The 20323-nt window shown below is 46.0% G+C and overlaps 1 protein-coding gene across 1 annotated transcript in view; it reads right to left on the reverse strand.

Moving 5' to 3' along the window:
- Nucleotides 1–201: 201 nt before the first annotated feature.
- LANCL2 (LanC like 2) overlaps nucleotides 202–20323 on the reverse strand; it is a 31592-nt gene continuing 11470 nt past the window's right edge. Inside the window, exons 2-9 of the mRNA XM_042806352.1 lie at nucleotides 19983–20100; nucleotides 16981–17188; nucleotides 14633–14780; nucleotides 13867–14013; nucleotides 10115–10297; nucleotides 7849–8025; nucleotides 4742–4814; nucleotides 202–3000 (exon numbers count right to left, since the gene is read on the reverse strand). Coding sequence (XP_042662286.1) covers nucleotides 2885–3000; nucleotides 4742–4814; nucleotides 7849–8025; nucleotides 10115–10297; nucleotides 13867–14013; nucleotides 14633–14780; nucleotides 16981–17188; nucleotides 19983–20100 — 1170 coding nt within the window. The 3' untranslated portion in view covers nucleotides 202–2884. The remainder of the gene's footprint in view (nucleotides 3001–4741; nucleotides 4815–7848; nucleotides 8026–10114; nucleotides 10298–13866; nucleotides 14014–14632; nucleotides 14781–16980; nucleotides 17189–19982; nucleotides 20101–20323) is intronic.

Genomic DNA, 20323 nt, shown 5'->3' on the forward strand with positions numbered 1-20323 from the left:
GCTGGTAAAGGGTGAAGGTTAAATAAAAGCGATTTGCCCGCTCGCTGGCGTGTGCTTCAGCCTGCAGGCCTGAGCTCGCGAGGCGGTTCAGCAGTCGGGTCAGGGGGACGGCTGTCACCGCGGTGCTGGGGGGGAGGAAGGAGTACAGCAGGAAAAAAAGAAAAAAAAAGAAACACACAAATTACCAAAGAAACACACAAATTACCACCACACAGCTTGATCTTTACTAATAAAGCCAAAGAACAAAACATCGGCGTTTTTTTCTTTTTCCTCTTTTTTTCTGCTCGAAGAGCAGCTCCGTTTTTAACACTACTGCTTTTTTGCAACGGATGGACTATTACACACGGACAAAGCAAACCAGGGAATACTACGACATTTTCCACGTTTTTAGTCTGATGTGATTTCTGGAAACAACGCCCTTGGCGAAATGCACTTTTTCACCCTCACACAACATCCTTTCTTCAGGGGCCGCCGGACGAGCAGAAGGGAGGGGCCTCCGGGCCAGTCGTGCTTTCCAGCTCGCTGCCTCACATCCCCAGCTGCGCTCGGTTCCAAGAGGATCCTGCCGAGAGGTGGGTCCCGGCCCCACGGCAGCACAAGGCTGCCCACGGCCTGGAAGGAGCGGGTAGCTGACTCGCTCCTTATTTCCACGGGTGCGCTCGAGCATCTTGGAGATGCGCTCAGTGTTAAGCTGCCCTACATGCCTATATATTTTTCAAACCAGCACGTTTTAATTCCCCTTGGGATCCAGTTGGCCAAAATCACCTCCCCCAGGTGCCGCTCAAAGCTCAGCAGCCAAGCAGCCGTGTGTGTAACACAATCACCGAATGAAACCCCCCCCCCCCACCTGTTGCCCTCCTGATTAAGCAGTCAGGACAACACGGGCTTGGAATTTGCCGGCAAGGCCGGTGGCTTCTGTTCCGTGTTTGCAGGTGGTTCCTGCAAACCTGGCAAACCCCTTCCCCCCTTAACCCACCCCCCGCAGTCGCAGCAGAGGGGAAGGGAAAAAGGGGTGTGTGGGGGGGGTGATGTGAAACAGGGTCAGAGCTGCCATCCACCTCCTTTGTTAGAATTCCTGTGAGACTTCGACCTGGGCAAGGTCCCTCCCCGGCTCTTCTGGGGGCAGGATCAGTGATCCACAGCCTGAAGGAAGAAACCCCTGGGTTTGACGCCCTGCCCCCCCCCATCTCCTGCCCTTTGCCAGAGGGGTGGAAGAGCCCCCCCCCCCCTCGTGTTTCAGTCCCACGCGACAAACCAGCAGAGCAGCAACTTTAAGCTGTTCCTGCCCCGGTGCTGCTGCTGTCGCCCAGAACGGAACGTGCAGACGATTCACCCGCCGGTGGATTTGGCGCAGCCACCCGCTGCTGCGCAGGGGTTCTGGCCTCCCCCAGCCCAACCACCAAATCCCCCCCCCCCCCGAGCTCGGGCTCCGCCGCACAGCCCGCTCCCACCCAGCAGCAATTAAAATAAGCACCTGGAACAACGAGAGAGCAGGGGGAGACCTGGGGGGGGGCTGACAGCAGAGCCGGTGCCAGCCAGCGTAGCTGCACTGACTCGCCTGCCTCCAGCACTTGCTCCCCGGACACGTTAAGCCTGCGGTGAGCACGCTCAGAGCACGGCTCCTCCCAACCTCAGGCGCACCCGGAGGGAGGTTAGGTATTTCACACACCCCCCTCCCACGCCACGAGGGGGAGCAGAGCACCAGCAGCACAGTTAAAACTGAGGGCAAAAGGGCTTTTTTCCGTCCGGATTTTCAGCTGAAACGAACTTCAGTGGCAGCCTCGAGCGCTGGTTTCACACTGCTCATTCAGCTCCCGCAGCCTCCACGAGCGGCTGGTACTTGCGGCTCCCGTTGTACCTGGGCTGAGTGCGGCGGGGCTGGCAGCCGGACAGAAGGGCCCAGGACAACCAACCTCCTCGGCTGGGGAGCAACAGGTCATCCGGAGTTACCGGCGTGAGACGGACGCCCTCCTCTTCCTCGGTGCCACACTGGGTGCTGCAGGACGGGCTTGTTACAAACCCGCGGCCGGGAGGGGAGCGGCGAGAGTCACGGTGTCCCTGCTCCGCTGGCGGCGGCAGCCGGTTTGGCCGGGGGGACTCCACCTCCAGCTGACGCTGTGCCACGGGACGGGGCTTGGCAGGGGAGGGGGGGAAGCATCTCCACCCTGCTGTAAGGGCCTCGCGCGCTCACCGCGTGCGGGTGTCAGCGGCGGCCTCTCTTTTGGGCTTTCAAAAAAAAAAACCTCCCCCAACAGCAGCAAAAGGCAAGTCAGGTCCCTTCCAACCTGCAGAGCTTGGAATTCACCAACCTCGCACCTCTTCCTCAAAAAAAGGCTGACCTCCATCACCTTAGCTTCTAGGGACTGTGGAGAAAAATGCAGAAAAATATGAACAGAGAAACGTTTCTCATCTCTTTCGAAAGTTGCCAGCTCACCAGAGGAGCTGGGCACCGTCCTGCAGCGACCCCTCTCTCCAGGTAAGCACGCTGCAGAGGCACCGCTGCCGCTGCCAGTCATGCACGAAGGTACAGGACAGAGATTCACAGAGACACCAGCTTTTGGCTAACGACAAAGGACTCAGATCAACACACGACACCGATACACGTGCAGAGCATGGCAAAGACCTGAAGACAACAAATACGAGGGGAGAGAGAAAGTTCAAAACTTGACTTCTCTTGTCCTGCGTCTGAGCGTGTCACTGGAACAGAACTTAAATGCGGCTTCTCTCGCCCATGCTCTAATGACTTGGTGGTCCTTCGGGGCAGGGAGGGGCGGGGGGGGAAAGGGGTTTATCCATACATCTGTTCAGGGTTGAGTCGGTTCAGGATCAGAGGCACTAAACAGTCTCATCTCTTTTGGCATCGGTTTCCTTTCAAAACGATCTTTTAGCTGTCCTGTTCCGCTTTGTCTTCCCTCCTTTGAGGTCCAAGTTCAAACGCTGGAAACCGGGATGTCTCCGGTACTGAAATATCTGAGAGGAAGTGAATAGCTCCAGCCATGCCTAAAACATAACGAGAAAGAGATCTCTGTGCACCTTTGGCATTGAAACAGCAGAGTTGACAGCAAAGGCAACAGCGCCTGTTTGAAGACCTCATCACTCGATCTTCTTCTGAACAGGTGAACTTGGGGCCTACAGAAAGGCAAGTTCATCCGTGCTTCACCCAGGAAACCAAGTTTCCCTTGAAAAGATCAAAGGCCAGAACCAAGATCTCCCCGCTGCCACCGTTTGCAGCTGCACAACCTCAGTGCTACTTCAATCAAGACAAGGTCAATCCCGGTTGGGACTGGCCCTCTGAATTGGAGCAGCTCTTGCTCATCATTTCACTGGTTAAAAAACAAAGGCAAAACTTTATTCTGGTTGTGATTTACAGATTCATTTGTTCGCTATTCATAAAGAGGTCAGCCAGAGCCTGAGGCACTGACACCAGCATCACCTAATAAAACTCTTAGGGTGAGAGACAGGGGCACCCTACAGCGGGAGAGCTCAGCAGCAGCTAGGCGCATACAAACAAAGGAACCTTCCTGAAATAGAGCATCTGATGGAAATTAAACAATTAAGACAACCCCGTGAGATGCACACGCAACTTCCACTGAAAGTGTGCACAGACAGGCAGAACGGGACAGCTTCACACACCGTTTCGGCTACAAAAATCCCCCCCCCCCAAATTAAAGACTTCTTTTATCTCCATTTTGAGACTTCTAGAGTTTTCTAAAAAAAAAAAAAAAAAAGAAAAATCACCAACCTTAAAAAATTAAAGATGTGTGTCAGCGTTAAGACACAAATCATCCTATTGTTGGCACTACTTCACCTTCTCAGCAAATTCCAAAGCTCTTACACAACAGACTGTATGCCTGCCTTTTCCCTCTACAAGTGCACGCAAGGGAGCTTTGAGGAATAAGAATAGTTATATTTTCCTCCCTTAAACATTAAGAAAATAACCGTATTTAGAAGGGATGCATATAACTGCTGCTCTCTTGCGTTCACACCTTGGATTGGTGTATTTGCTGAATAATCCTACTAGGTCTGCTGTCATTTCATGTATCTGTGGTAGGTGGCACACTAGGCGCACTGTTGATGAAGTAGCAGGGCTATAAATCCTACTGGGGTCTCTGATTCCTTGCTCCTGTGTTTCTAACACGTAAGGATGAGATAGGGAATAGAAAATAAATTAGAAATAATAATAAAAAAAAGACACAAAGTTCTAGGAAAGCATTTAGGAACATCTTTGAATTTAGAGAAAAGCCCCTAAGAACTCTGCATTTCTTTTCTGCTCCAGTGATTTGAGTTCATATTGAAACCAGCTCTTCCTGGTGTTCGTATTGCAGCCGAGGAAGTCTAGTTCTGAAAAGCCAGCAACTACTTTGAGACCCCCTCCCCACAGCTGCTCCTCTGCCCAGTTCCTCTGCGACAAACCTGTCGCCCAGACTTCTGTTTTGGTTTGAGCCAAGAGGCACCAGCACAGCAGAAATTTATTCAAGAAGAACAGCGGAACTGGTTTTACCTTGGAAACAGGTGAAATGCAGCCAAAAGTGAGAGTCGTGAGAGCAAATTACTTTCTTTTGTCTTTTTCTTCCCCGGGCCCTGGCCGCCTTTGAGGCAGAGATGGTGGTAGGGGGTGGGTCTGTTTTTAATAGCAGAGGAACCCCCTGAAGATTTCCCAGCTCCTAAGCACGCGCCTAAACCGTGAGGCTGCCCTTCTTTCCTGTGTAATACAGCCCCTTTTGCAACGCCATCACTATACCTTCAAAGAGAGAATAAGGTCGGTCAGGAATACGACACCCATGTGCACCATACTCCAAGCACCATTCAGCAAACTGTGGAAAACGTAAAGAAAAAAAATGCATTATTTTTTTATTTCAGACTGTTAAGTGCAAGCTTGAGTATCTGCGTGTCTTTAATAGGTACTAAATGTAAACCAGTGTAAGTGGAGACACAGCACAGAAATCAGTGCCCGAGATCAATCTGTCCCACTTCAGCCCTGACAAGGCTACAGTTCGGTTTGAGAGTTGTGTTTCCACAGCAAGACTTTCCGTTTTGTGACAGCGTAATCAGGTGGGCTGTCCTTCTGTTTTCTGTAAACCCACCCTGCTACCCGTCAGTGAGAAATGCTGTGAAAACAGATACATTCAGTTTCAAGGGCAAACTTAATACTGTAATATCAGTTTCTTCTCTGTCTTGGTGCTTAATTTATCCGCGTGCCCAGGACTTAGGGTTGTTAACTGCATTTTGGTTTTCTTTCACTTCTGTGGACCAATTTAAAGGATTCCATCTCCAGCTGCCATTACCTATTCCTCTCTCCAAACTTTATCAAAAAATCGTTGTAAATACAGTTAAGACAATTAAGGTCATCGATATTGTGTTGAGGAAAATGGAACACCATTAAAAAGAGTTAACAGTGTCTTTCTTGTGTTTGATCCACACTGCTGCAGTAGCTACACACGACCTATGAACCGCATCTGGATCAATTTAATGGCAACCACACACTTCTCCTTTATGGCTCCCCAGAGCACGGGGAGGGCCGCAAGTTCCCCTGGCATTTCTGTGCTTGGAAGCAAACAACTGCTCCTTCAAAATACAGCGCGAAGATTCCTGCAAAGCAAAGAACTGAGAGGCCTCTCCTCACCCCCCTGCAATTCGGGCAACCTGCTAGTAAACTGATCATCCTACGAACTGGAGCGAGCCCTGGCTCTGCTGTCCCCAGAGCTGTCCAACCCATCCGCTCAGCGGGAGGACAGAGGGTGGCACACCTCCTCCCTTCTTCCCCCGACTCTGTTCTGTTTAAATGGTTCCTGGGGGATGAATTTTTCTTTTCCTGGTAGGCGTGTGTGTGAATGTCTGGAGGAAACCCAGCAAAAACCCACAAACACAAACACTGTGGTCCACACTGCTACTGAGAACCGATGAAACATTTTTGAGCCCCCCTCAGGGCTATAAATCTTCAAATCAAGGTTTAATTCTCCATGTAATCTTGTCGTACTATGTAAGGACCGAACATGTTTACGGCATGCTTCTAAACTGCAATCAATTCTTGCAACATCTGCATCTTATTGCGTACTAGCCTTCAGTACTACTGCCAGACCGGGAACTGCAAGAGAAATTCAAAAAATGCACCCCGGGCTACCGAAGCCCAACCATCGTTTACCAGTTCATAGCTTCAGCACAACTCACCAAGCCAGTAAGCCACACTGATATCTTTGTTAAGCCAAGGCGGGGGGGGGGGGAAGAGGAGAAACATCTTCTAAGCAGGAAGACATCTGCTGTTATTTGTCAGGTAGACTTGGCACACCTGTCCCCAGCAGTGGTTTAATCTCAAGGCTGAGCAGCACAGCGCTGGGGTGCTCTCTTGCCTGGAGCCCTGCCCTCTCCCTCTGCCCCTCCCCGCCCAGGCAGGGCAGCGCGGGAGGGCTCAGCCTCCCTGGAGCCCGGCTCCTGACGCTGGGGAAAATCTGCCAAGCCAAAAGCGAGAAGCGCAAACCAAGGGGCTCTGTGAGCTGCAGCCTTTCAAGCTCCTCTGTTTCATTTGTGAAATAGCTTCACGGCTCCCGAGAGGTAACTAGGGAGTCCTGGCCGGATTCCTTCCCCTGGGCCTCACGTTTTTGGTGTGAGCAAACACCCCTGGGAGGGGAGCACTCTAGTTCTCTCAGGCCTTCGCACGCTTGCTTCCCTGCATGCTCTGGCTCAAAACGAAAAGATTTTGAGAATGGCAGACAAGCAAATTCCTCAGCCTGTTTCAAGATTTCCCCTGCAAGAGCCCGAAGAGCGAGAGCTGTTAAAATGCAGAATGGCTGCAAATACACTGCCAGATCCGGGCACCTTCACCCCGCAGCCCCTGGCCACATCTTCCTTCTCAAAGGGATTTCAGGTATGGAACCGAGTCTCTTCCTTCTTTGGCTTTGAAATAGACACACTTACTTTTCTCTAGCTTGGTCTGGAGGAAGGCCAGGGCTCTCTCGGGCCAGAAATGCAGCACCAAGGCCCCCCCTGCCTGCTGGGGGGGCTCCCACGGCAGCAGGGGGTGAGTCCCACCTGTAACGAGGTCACCCCTCTGCCATGGGAGCCACAGGCTTCCATCACCTTACCTAAGATGCAGGTATGCCTACACGTGTCCTCGTAGTGAGACGCTTTGGCAAACTTGAGACAAGCAGCAACTTTTTAAAGCTGGGCTGGTGGAAGACAGGCTGACAGCGGAGGTGAATGCAGCAGCTGCACGCACGGCCAGTGCTCACCTAACAGCACCTAAGAAGCAACTCACCAAATTCCCCATTGCCACACTTTTTTTAAAAGGCCTCAGCTAAATAGCTATGTATGTGATATGAAACCTAGTATCAATGAATGAAGCTGAGGAAAAAAAAAAAAAACAACAACAAGAAACCAAACCAAAACCATACAAAACAAAAGTCTTATGAGATGAGGAAGCAGAGGCAGGGAAAGCCTTCTCCTTTGGAAACTGCAAGCGTAGTTTGCAGAACCTGGAGAATTCCACTGGAAAAAATCTGAGCATGTCTTCCTCTGCAATTTGTATAAGTGAAAAAAAAAAAAAAAAAAAAAATCTGAGCAATTTAATAACTGCAATTCAGAGCTCTAAAAGCCCCAAACAGACACTAGTCTGAAAACAAATAATTACAAAAGCCTACGAGCAGTATTGCTTGAGGAGCTGAGGATGACAAATTCTCAGTGGAATAATTAGCACCACACAACACTAGTCAGTTACTGCTCAAGGCAGGCTGATTTTCAGACTCCGTTTTCTTCTGGCTATGTGTCTAGCTCCTCCCTCCCTACAGAAGGTTTGTGCGCTCTGCTCTGCCGCTGCCAGCGCCACCGATTTTGCTGGGATGATGCAGAGCTCACCTTGCAAGCTCGGTAGAGGTACTTTTTGTCCTGAGTTAGGTTATAGAGAGACAAGAAGGAGTAGCCGTTGCCAGCAGTACCGTGGCAGATCCCATATCCTTTTCTCAATAAACCTCTTTGCCAGATGACATCGCTGCAATCCACAGCATCTTTCAAGTATTTATCCTCCTTAAAAGTCTGTGGAATAAAAACAGAGAATAAACACACATAAATCAGAGTACTAACGAAAACAAAAGAAAGCTGGACCCAAGGGATATTTTGCTGTTGGTGGGGGGTTCTTTCATCTACAATTTATTTTCAATTTTAATAATCCATTCATCATAGACTTACCTTTCTTTCCTTACAAAGATGTTTCTCCTTTCTCTACATGGAAAAAGAAAGAACTTCTCAAGTTGTTTCTAAAATCGGGACCCCAAAGGAAAGACTCCAGTTCAAGGCCCTTGGTTCTACAACCTATAATCTATTTGAACCGTATGTGGTCCTTTTTTGCTTCTCCCCTCCATTCCCAAACCACAACATCATTTGATTTTCTGAAAGACAGAAATGTAATTCTTGCCTCCAAGAAACATAACGCAGAATACTGGACATCAAATCTGTTCCTAAAGGGCTAGGGTCTGGTCTTCCTGAGTAATTCTTCCTGGTAACTCACCATCTGCCTTCAATTCCATGTCAAAAATGCAGAAGAATATCTCTTTACATAGCACGGGGCTCTTTTCACTGTCACAAGTACAAGTAGGAATTACCCACTCGGGTAGCACTAGCCAGTTTGGGCAAAGGACCAATTTTGCAAACTTCATTGCAACTGAAGTGCATTTTGGACACAGAGAACCCATCAAGAGAGCAGAAAAGAAAAGCAAGTAATTTAGCTGAACACCACCAGACTTCCCCCTTTATAAGGCTACTTTTTTTGCTCTCCTTTGCTTAAGTCACTCTACAGATCAACAAAAAAAAAAAACAACAACAAACCGTAAAGGATGCACTACTGTAGACTTAGTTCTTTAGAGACAGCATCCCCTGCCAGGCTATTTAATAAGGTAATAGAAGCAATTAACATGCAAGATTCTTAAATCCACAAACTTGATAAAGGAAGTCCCTCTCTGAACATTGCTTGTCTGCTACTTAGCTGTAACATTCTGAATTAAGACCTGGCAACAGCATTTGATTTCCAGGACAAACACTGTCATCTGTTATCACAAGACTCTTGGTATGCTTGGTATGAAAGCACAGCCACCAAAACATACAACAGTTTTTCTTACCACTTCTTCAAAAAGCTGAATATAAAAAGAAAAGCATCATATGCCACATCACCTTAAGCATAAAAAGAGGTCAGAAAGGAGACTGCTAAACAGAACCTGGTCCTTGGTCCTATCCCTCTTATCTCCTGCAAAGAATTTTGTGTTGGGGAAAGCATCACATTGACAAAGAAGCAGGGGGGAATAAAATAAAAATATAATAATTCTGCAGTGTAAAGTCAACCTCCTACTACAGTCCAAAGAAAAAGCAACTGTGATTGCTGCTACATTCAGCAGTGCTGTAAGAGATTTACAGTTTGCATTTCATGTAGCAGCACGAGTAATTATTCCATAAACCAAGCCTGCTTTTCATCAGCCCACCCAGAGACCAACCAGGGAATCTGCCAAGGAGGGCTGTCAAAAGCAAGAACCAATTTGCATAAATTTAATTAAATGGCATACTTTCAGATGTCATGCAAATCAGAAGTGCACAACACAAGAGAGATGGCAAACCTAGTTAGGGATGGAGAAGAGCAAGCAGTAGGCTTGTGGTGGCTCAGCGGTTGTATTTATGCCCTAGAAGGGGCCTGGGATCTTTGCTCTGGCATTAAGTTCTCAAGAGTTGTATCTTAATAATGGAGTAATTTATGGAAGACATTCTTTGGCAAGACCCATGAGCCTACGCTTTTGAAAACCAACATAATTCTTAAAACTCTTGGGATGAAGATTCAAAGAATTTAGGTCAATGTTCTCACACCCAGGACTCTGATATCAAATTGTTTAACTACATGGCCCTTTTCCAAGAAAGCCTAAAATCTAGTAACTACTAGCACTCTGAGAAGCAATTCTACCCACTTACTTCCTCTTTAAAAACATACCTAGGTACACATTTTGAGATTTTTAGGTGCCTAGCCTAGCGTTCTGGTTTGAAAGTCTAGATCTAGAAAGACATAAAATGCAAGCCTTACAATCTAACCGGCCTGCATACAGATCTCTGTAAAAATAGAGGTGTATATGAACATAGAATGATTCACCTTATAAGCTTGCATGAGCATGTGGATGACTCCAGGGGCACCATGGCACCAATGAACCAGTCTGTCAGTCTCATTGCTCAGCGACGATGGGTAGTTCCCAGATCGGAATTTTTTATGACGCACATAGTCAATGCTTGGCTTCACCAGCTCTGCCAGGGTCTCCTGGTCCACATTTGCAATTGGCTAAAGAAAATATTAAAAAAAAAAAAAAAACCACACCAAAACCGTAAACAGCAGTAACAAATTGTGTGTCAAGATTCAATTCCATGATCTGTTTTCAAGAATCCTACGTAGGTGCCCTTGATCCAAATACTTTGAATCACTTCATACAGATTTAATTAATGTCTGCTTACAATACCCTTGTGAAGAGCACTTTCAGAGCTACTGTAGAGACAAAGAAATTGGGGCACCAAGTTGTAACCTGTCTTACCGGAGGTGACACAGAAAGACTATGGAAGAACTGAGAACAGAATATGGATTTCAAGACTCTAGGGCCTCTCTTTATGCCTTAAAATGGAGGGAACATTTACAAGAGAAAGACAGTTTTATAGCTATGTTGCTCATACTAAACATTTAAAACACAGTGGCTTACACATTTTGTTTTAAAAATAGCTAAGGTAGGCAAACCTCTCCTATGTCCCAATAAATGAAGAGTGTATGTAGTGGCACACCTGGCAAAGGTTTATGAAGGTTAAAGCTTTCTATCATAAACAAAACCCCCTGAAGCTATGGCTATAAATCTGCATTTCTGATCTCAGAAGCAACAGCTACTTCTCCAGGTAGCTAAACATCTTTGTACTACAAACTCATCTTTAGATTGCTCTTCTGAATTTTCATTCTCATTTCTTCTATTTAGTTTACATCCATGCCAAAAGGAGAGTATATCCATCAACCTGCCTGCTCCGTGTAAGTAAAGGTTGAGAAGCCGAGTATCTGTTGGGTCTGCAGTTGTTCTCTGTTGGTATTCCCTCCTCTACAAGCCCGGTTTACAGTATTTTCATAACAGAGCTCTCTGTTTTTACACAGCCTACATAATTTTTGGAATTCCTGCAAGCTGTGAGAACAACTGCAAAAAAATGGAGCCTACAGGAACCTAATAACGGAGCTCATTCTTTTAAATAACTTGTCTCTGTTGCTGACTCGATGTCATACAATTTCAGTTTCCCACCAGCTCCAGCACATTTGAATTCAATAGGTGAGCATACTGCTACAGTTGACAGTCTTACAGCCAAATGAATAGCTGTATTTTCAGTAACCTAAGGGGCTTTTTTTTTTTTTTTTTTTTTCACCTTTCACTCAGCTTCTATTTCATCTCAGCCAGGAAAACTTTTCCAGACTTCTACCTACCAGGTCCCTCCAGCAAATTCCACCGCTGCACTTCTGAGTGGAACAGAAATCTTCCTGCTGCTCATCGGAAATACACCAGAATACAGATCAGCTTATCATGAAGAACGTGCTGGAGCTGATCAGCCCTCCCTCAGATGCTGACCTGTGGGGTAGGGGGGCTCTGGGGGAAGCTTTGTTTCGGGGCTGACTTCCCGCTGCACCCCTGCAGCAGAAGGCAAAGCAGATGGGCACCAGCAATAAATGCCTTCAGTCTGGAGCTGTGCAAGCCCAGCCCAGCCCAGCCCATCTGTCCTTGGGAGGTAAATCCAAGCAGAGAAAAGCTCTTCACAAACCTCCTTGTGCTTCCAAGAAGATCGGAGTACAAGCGAGCTCTCTGCCCAAGCTGTTGAGGTTCCCAGCACCTAATTCCAACAGCAAAAAAGCAAGCTACAGGTATGTATCCTGACTCTAGCCAAGAGCAATGATATGCAAACAGTCATTTTTGGCTCAGGGCTAGTGAAAGGGGCTGTGAGTAGAGATTCCCTAGCTAGCACTTCAGAATTCCCCCTCTACCTCCTGGATGAGTTATTTAACACTACTGAGCTCTTACTCTTCTGGTCTTCTGTAAATAAATCCAGCAATACATCTTTCCTCATAAAAGCGTTGTACAGAAATGATGATCGGTGACGTTCACATCTCAGGTGCTATGGTGGACAACCACTCAACAAACCATCTCCTGAATTCTTTGTTGAAAATACAGAAGAATTCTCCTCATTTGGTGTGGGAGGGATGGGAAAAGGATGGACTCCGATATGCCATCATCTTCTGCAGCAGATGACTCAACTCTGCATGACTCACAATATTTAATGTACAGTGACAAGACAGTAATCTAATGCTGCGTAAACAATGGATTTGTGGTAATTCTTAAAAGCAGCAATTATATGTAAAGGAAAAGATCGTTACGATTTTAACATGTAGACAGAGTAACTCCTCCCGAAACCAAAAAGCACTGTGCAATTATTTCTATCAGCCTTAAATAGTAAATGAAGGATGGACCCTTTAAAGAGGCTTTTTTAGAGGACCGGATGTTTCTCAGAAAATCTAGCAGAGCCAGGGAAAGAAAAAGGGAAGCCAGAAAGATGAGGGAACCAGAAAAGGGTGGACCACTTTGCTGAAGAAAGCAGGAAGTGAGGATAAGGGCACGGTAAATCAGAGGAGCCGGAGGCCCCGGTGAGAAGGTCACTGCAGAAAATGGTTGTAGTGAGGTTAAGACATGACCCCAGGCAGCAGAGCAGTAGCCCCTTCCACAGCAAAGTCAGCAGCTTTAGCCTGAGCTGCTGGTGGAAGCGGAGTGAGCTAATCTGAAACAGATGGGGAGAAGGCACAGCATCTTTTGCAAATGAGGAACGGCTGAGCAGTGGCAACACCAAATACCAGCTCAGTCACTTCTGCAGTGAACATCTGTACGCAGTTTCAGGCTGTGAGGATGTACAGTCCTTCCACTTGCCTGAAGGAAAGTCATTCTGCATGAGCTGGCAAGAAAATTAACATTATAAAGATGCAGAGACTGGCAGGACCTTTAAAAATCAGAAACAGATACAATACAAATTATGCAGCTCTATGGCCACCTTCCATCATGAATGTTCAGGCTCTTTTTCCAGATTGTACAACAGAAATAAGATATACAGGTCTGTTTTGAAAAAACATCATAATCCTATTGGGGAATCTCAGGGCAGGGGGGAATGGGTTTCAGTGTGGGAAATAGGAGGTATACAGAAAAGAGGAATCTCACTCAGGACAAGAGAAAGAAGAGAACAGGAGTCATAAATGCACTAAGGAACATCAGATTTTTGGGGGAGTGATGTGGGGCATATGGAAGAGGAAAAACACCTAAAGAATAAAAGCATACTGAAGATTAACTTGTGATTAAGGATAGTCTTCCAAAAGCTTCAAGACGGTGAAAAAAAAGTCTCTAGAGAAGAGAGGAAGGGCATGGTGGGCAGGACAGGAGGCACCAGCAGTGCACTCTTTTAAAAACAGCAAAAAATTGAAGAGTGATGGATGGTGAGTGACTACTTAGCTGGGCTAACTACAGGCGCCAGAATAAGTAAGTATGAGGATGAGGGAAGGCACCTCACTGTCTCTGTTGAGGATAAGAAACTTCAGCTCTTGGAACGCCGGTGCTCTGAACCACAACTCAAGGGTTAATTCACTCTAATGCGAGGATCCCCAAGTCAAAAATTTCTTCTGCTGCCAGGGGCTGAGCTGGCACCTCTGCACAGTTCCTGCTGCACAGTCGAACTCCACATTGTGAGACCCTGACCCAGCACAACACTGTGCACGCCTGAGAGCTGCAGATAAGATCCTCTTGATGGAAAACAAGAAATCACTGGTGTTTAAACGCAGCCCCCCGAAGACACTCTTACCTGCATGAGCATGTAATAGATCCCAGCCACGCCGTGGGCTGCTCCAACGTATTGCTTCCTGTGCCACTGGTACAACAGAGGACAACGGTCTGTTTTCCGTTCCTCCTTTGAAAAGTTTTTCCCCGATTCAATAATAGCATCTATCACCTAAGAAAGAGAACACATCCTTTCCATCTGTCTCGCTTGCTTTGATTCAGAGGGTTTTGCTTTGTCATGACTAAAACCACAGTAAAGAATAAACCACAATAAACAGTGATAGGACAATAATATTGAATTCATTTGGACCTGGGTGTTGAAGTAGAAATGGAGTTTTTCCTACATGATGAAATCACTTACATTTCTAAGAGTATAAATTTAATATATAAATATTTCTAATAACTTTTTTCCAGGCCTGTCTTCTCTGGTTCTGGTATCTACAGAATAGTCATGCATCCTTCCTGCACCGAATTCTCCTTTTCACTTAAACAATTCCACGCTTGTGTCTTAAGCTTTTTGTAACAACTTCTCATCCTCAGATGCTCCAAAACTAATTCCATATTAGATCCACTTCCACAGCAGGCGGTGGACGCCTGCACTGGCCTGTCTCAGTCCCAGGCGGGCAGTGGGGAAATGGGGAAGAGGTTGGAGGGATGGATGAGAGTGAGTTCCCGGCTCTAGGTCCCTCTCCTCTCCAGGATCCCTCCCCTAATCCCTTGATTTATGCGAAGGAGTGACTCCAGTTCAACCTCACTGATGCTGTGGCACTAGAGAGAGAAAAGCATCTTACCTCTTTGATAACAGACTGTGGGACAGTGTCCGGACCGATTTCAGTATTCAGGTACAGCAAGGCGTACAGGTATCCTGCTCTGCCATAAAGCAGCTCATCTGGGAGTTCAGCGTCTGCGCTTATGACCGTCCTTTGGAGCTGTAACAACCTGCACCAGACAGGGCAGGTGGGGAGAGAGAGCATCTTCTCTAGCGACCATCCTGGACTCTGCCTGGTACAGGTCACCAATCAAACCAGAAGCAGAACGAGCGCCGAAGCCCCGGCGTTCCCCTCAGCCATCCCCAGCTCAGCTGGCTGCCGGGTTTACGCGCAGGAGCTGTGTGTGCCTGCCACCCCTGACAGGCAGGCAACTCTGAGCCAGAGCCAGGTGAGGATTAGTGCAACTATCCCGTTTTTGTGTAGACAGACACAGATGTATGGGCGCAGGGTAGGGGCCGGAGGAGGCTGGAGAGCTACTCCAACAAATAGGGAAACCTCCTGGAGCCTCTGAGAATTTCACTTAAGTGTGAGAGGGAAAAAACAAGAACAAACAAAAAACCCAATTCCACCATTCAGCACACCCCCTTCCCTAGACAACGTGTTGTCTCAAATGTTTAGCAGCTCAGTTTTGAAAAGGGCACTGCTATTACACACAAATTTTTTGCTTGCCTTCAGCAATAAAACAACCGCCTTGGGCTGGCCATTGCAACTCTCCTTTGCTCCAGAGAGACTCCCTGCTATCACTCCACCAGTCTGCATTAGCACTGAGGTGGAGCAAAGATCTGTTTTCCTGCCCACTCCTCCTCCCTGCCTCTTCCTCAGTTTTGTGATTAAATTGGCAATTAGATGAAACCATGGAGATGATAACATTTTAAATTGGGGAAGGGGGCAAGACCGTCTGGATTAAGTCCAAATTAAATTTCCAGATCTCCCCAGCAGCAATTACTCGACAGAAGTGTTAGCACCAACATCATTCCAGAGTGAAAACACTGACCCCAATGGCTTGTTTATGCTGTCACTGCTTAATACCAGAGACAAGCCACTCACAAAAAAGTTTTATATTATCATTGCTTTCCTGGAACTGTGCTTGAAACTTAGAATTAAATTCTTTTCTTTTAAACTTCCACTGTTAAGTTTTATTATTCAAGTCATACAGCTGGACAGCTACAAGATCAAAAGTTAGAAGTGCGGTCATAGATTACATTTAGACATCTATTATGTGCCACCCAGCTGGTGTCATGAATATATTTGTAAACAAAAAAGGAAGAAAAGAAACAAATAATCAAAGTAATCTCCTTTTCAGTCCTCCTCCTAGTAATTACTTGCCAAGGAGAGGCGAGGCTAGAAGATTTATTCCTAATCTCATTTTGCTATACTCGTGCTTCATGCCTTACAGCAACCAGCAACACTGCTTTCCTAGCTGCATCCAAAATGACAAGCCCAAGTTTACTGCCAGTTCTAAAAGCAAAAAAACCCAAATCTACCACCCATTTCAAAACCAAAATACTCATTCAGGAACAGCAGCAGAGATTAATCACACTAGGATCTAGATGAGAAAGAGACCAATTATATTTCCGAATATAAACCAGAAAGGAGATGAGGACATAAGGCTAGTCTGCAGATTCTGGCAGCCTGAGGTACGCTGCTGGACCGCTAGCAGGTGGAGTGCTGGTGCCGAATGCAAACCCCACAGGGCTCCAGTGCCTCACCGGGGCAGCGACCAGCTCCGTACCAGCAAAGGGACAGTCAGTCCCCCAAGGAAACTCTACAGCTAACTGGGATTTCTCAAGATGTTAATTTAATTTAGCTTACTTTGAAAAGGGGTTGGAATTTTTTCAGGCTAGCCTTCATATGCTCCGACCTAAATAAAGCCCTTGCCTTCCACAGTGCAGCAAACACCCCCTCTTTATTAAATCTTTGTTACATATCAATCCAATGTACCATGTTTCTCTCTGGATGTTTCCAGATCCCTGCAGCGTACATGTTTTGTAATGAATCTACAATTAAGACCCACTCTTTACAGGAAGCATTGCATACTGCACCAGCACTACATACTGCCGATGACAAGCATGTGCCTTTTGTTAAATGTCACTTCAATGTGACAAAATCAAAATGTGCAAGCACTACAGATATGCCCAGGACATCCTGTCTTTACAGCAATAGAAGACTCAAGATAACCTGCTAAATATGAATCAAGTGTACACCAGCTTTAACAAAGATAAAGCCTATTTTGTATTCTTGTACTGATAATGTATCAGGGAGAAAGAATCTCCATTTTTCAATCCTGTTCTCCAAAACTTTGATAATGTTACTGAACCAATGCTCTCTACAAATCAAAGGCCTGGCTTTTTCCACCATCAACCACTTACCTGGCAACACATTCTTTAGATTCACTGTCATTTTTCAGCTTGTGATAAACCACCGCACCCACTGCCAGTGGCCCGGCATCACCACAGAGGAAAGTAACTCTTCTGCCATTCAGATTGCGAAGGATTCTCTTCACGTAATCGAGAGATCGCTGCAAATGGCTCTGGTTTTTTGTGACGCGGTACAGTTGCAGATATAAGAGGGCAATACCTGGAACAACCACAGGAAAGAGAGAGTTTCATTTACATTTCATTGTAAGTATATCACAGTACCGTTTTTAGTGCTTCTGAACCAGTAACTTAAATGAGAACAGGTATTTGGGCAATTACAATGTGTCAGTCTAAGGTCTAGCTTATGCAATGGCAAGGCATCAGGCCATCTATTTTGATTACATTTCAATTTGGATTGTGACACCGGAAAAAAAAAAAAAAAAAAAAAAAAAAAAATCAGTCTGAAGCCCAACTGTAGACTCACAATTTGCAGAGAATGAAGAAAATTCATGACACAGGCACCAAAGCTTGGTGAAGAAATCATTGAAGATTCAAAAACTTGGGCTAATGAACATGTATATGACCAAGTACAGTAACTGTACAATACTCATCTATTACATGCAAGAAGTGACTTATTTCCCATTTGATTTGTAAAAGGATCTTTTCTTGAATTTTTGGATTCGACTTGCCAAGCTCTTTATAACCTTTAAATGTATTTCACAAGACTGTAAGCTTCTACAAGTGAAGCTGGTTTGTAAAAGCCAGAAAACAAACAAGTCCTAAGGAGAATGCCAGAAGGTAATATCAACCTTCACTCCATTTAACTCACTACATAGTTTTACATTAAAACAAAACCAAACCTTAAAAATTGCAACAACGTCCACCAAAGAAAGTGAAACAAATCCATGTAAGTGGATGTTTATTGGCCAGTTGCAAGCATACGTGTGCAGAAGCAAAGCATTTACCTCCAGACCGTACCGCATCTCAAACTCGTTTCTGAACAGGGAGAGCACTTTCCTGAGCCACAGCTAAAGCCAGGTACACCCAAGGCCCACTTAGCTCCGCAGAGACGCTCCCTGAGGAGCACAAGAACCACCCCACAAGAGTGCTGGTGCATCTTCAGATGTTCTCCAGACTGGCTTTGAACAGGTCTTTCTGGAGGAGCCCGAGAGGAGAGCCGCAGAGCTTGGTTAGCCTAATTAACTGTCACAGGAACTTGTGGGCTATTTACTGGGATCTCTGTAACCCTTTTTTATATTGCAGCAAATGTGTAGAGATCTGGGCTTGATCAAAGGATGATCAGCAAAGCAGCTGTGAGGCCCAGTTCATCCAGTCCTTCCTTGTACAACATCCTTAAAATGGCTCCTTCAAGATGTCTGGTACTTACAAAGAGTACTTGCATAAGCAAGATGGACTCTAACATGAGTCCTATGACTGTTACGTGCCAACAGTACATGCTCCAAGATTTTGAAGATGTTTCACAAAGTACAAGCCAGTGCTCAGGACTGTACTGCCAATGAGATTTGTCTAGACTCAATACATAACAAGCAGGGCAGTTGTTTTCGGCACTATTTTTTACCTTCTGATTTGCACACTAGCAAAACTCTGCAAGCAACAAGTATTTACACTATTTTAAAAACCAGATCATTTAAATATTTTTACTCAAGGTCATTTCCTCATTCCATTTATTCAAGTCCCTGAAAGAAGTTTACACCTTGGAATAGACATAGTTGGCAATCGTTCCACAGAATGGAAAAACCCTGCTCTGATTAGACTGAGTTACTTGCTCATATACCTTCTTGTTTCAGCTAATGATGGCTGTGTTACTTTTAGCTTATGACTCATTTTCAGCAAGCTCTGGTCTATCAGCCGTAACTCCGGCTGTCAGTCAGTGTCAGAAGGCAGCTCCCCAGGGAAGGAGCCATTTTGTGATGGCCCTTCAAGAAAGCCCTCCACCGGCAATCACCTGCACTCCCTCAGCAGCCACTCACTTTCAGACCCCGAAACACACCTACCCTTCCAGTCTGAGTTGTCTAAAACTTCCCCACCCAGCCACCCACAGCACCATCTGCACTGAAACATCAAGAAGAAAGCAAAGAGATTTTACCCTTTCATTGCCATAATTAAGCCCGAGCACGGACAGAGCCTGGTGAGTTTTTTCAAGGTGCTCTCCCTCACAACACAAAGATAAAAGAATAGATCTCCTCGGGGCACATTTCAAACATGCTGTGCTAAAAGCATAAGTATGCCTGGAGCGTGAGACAGAGCAGGAATAGAATCTCATTGTAATGGCAAAGTGGCACTTAGGAAGTCCAGACAGAAAAGTGTTTTGGCAGCTTGAAGAGCCATGGCCTCATCGGGCTTGACAACTGCAAGCTCTGCCTCAACAGTGAGGTCTCAGCACATCTGGACAGCATCAGTGATGCGATGCCCAATGAACGATGGTGCCCGGCAAGAACCAGCGCTCGTACATGCCTGTTGCTCTTCATGAAGTTCACAACCTTGCAACCCTACCTCCATACTCCCTCTCATGGGGATTTCACCATTTTTGTGCAGTCAGAACAAGCACAGTCAAACTGTCCACGTTTCAGATTTTAAGGCTCCAAGCTCCTGGGACCAGAACACCTTCCCCCCGCCTACTTCCCCCAAATGAAAATGTTGTTACCAATAGACAACTGCTAACCAATAATCAGTTGAACAGAGAAAGGTGAAAATAACTCATTTTAAGAAATACTTAAAGAAATCCTAGGTAAGCCAAAAGAAAGAGCAGCCTTAGAAAATCCATTCCTTTTGCAAGGATCTGCACATACAAAAGCCAATTATCTCTTTGTCTGCTGAAGTCAATGGAACTCATTCCAGACAGTAGTGACCAAGGGTCCAGAGTTAAAAGATACCAACTCACACAAATATCAGAGTATTTCTGCTCCTCCTGAGAATACCAAAACCTCCTCCTGTGAGCAAACCCAATGACATCATTAGACAAACACCCTTCATTCAAATTCAAGCTTTCTCACCAGTCCACCCAGTATAGGCAGAGCAGTCATGTGGATCTGCTGTCTTCAGCCCTTCCTCCATTTGCTGCAGAAGGTCCTTGATTTTTGCCTGGATCCGTTTTGAGAACTGAGCACTGACCTGAAAACAGGAGACATAAGAAAGCGGAGCGAGTCAGAAAGGGAAAAAAAAATACAAGAATGCAAACTGTCTGCTCCACTTTCCTGTTTGGGGGAAAAAACAAAACAAAACCAAACACAACACAATAACAAAAACACCCCGCAAAAAATAACTAGGGAATAAATACTACATGCAGCAATCAACGGTGTCACTGTGGTTAATCTTAAGTGTGTCCCGGGTAATG

The sequence above is a fragment of the Tyto alba genome, unplaced genomic scaffold, assembly GCF_018691265.1.
Source record: "Tyto alba isolate M040663 unplaced genomic scaffold, T.alba_DEE_v4.0 Super-Scaffold_46, whole genome shotgun sequence".
NCBI lineage: Eukaryota > Metazoa > Chordata > Aves > Strigiformes > Tytonidae > Tyto > Tyto alba.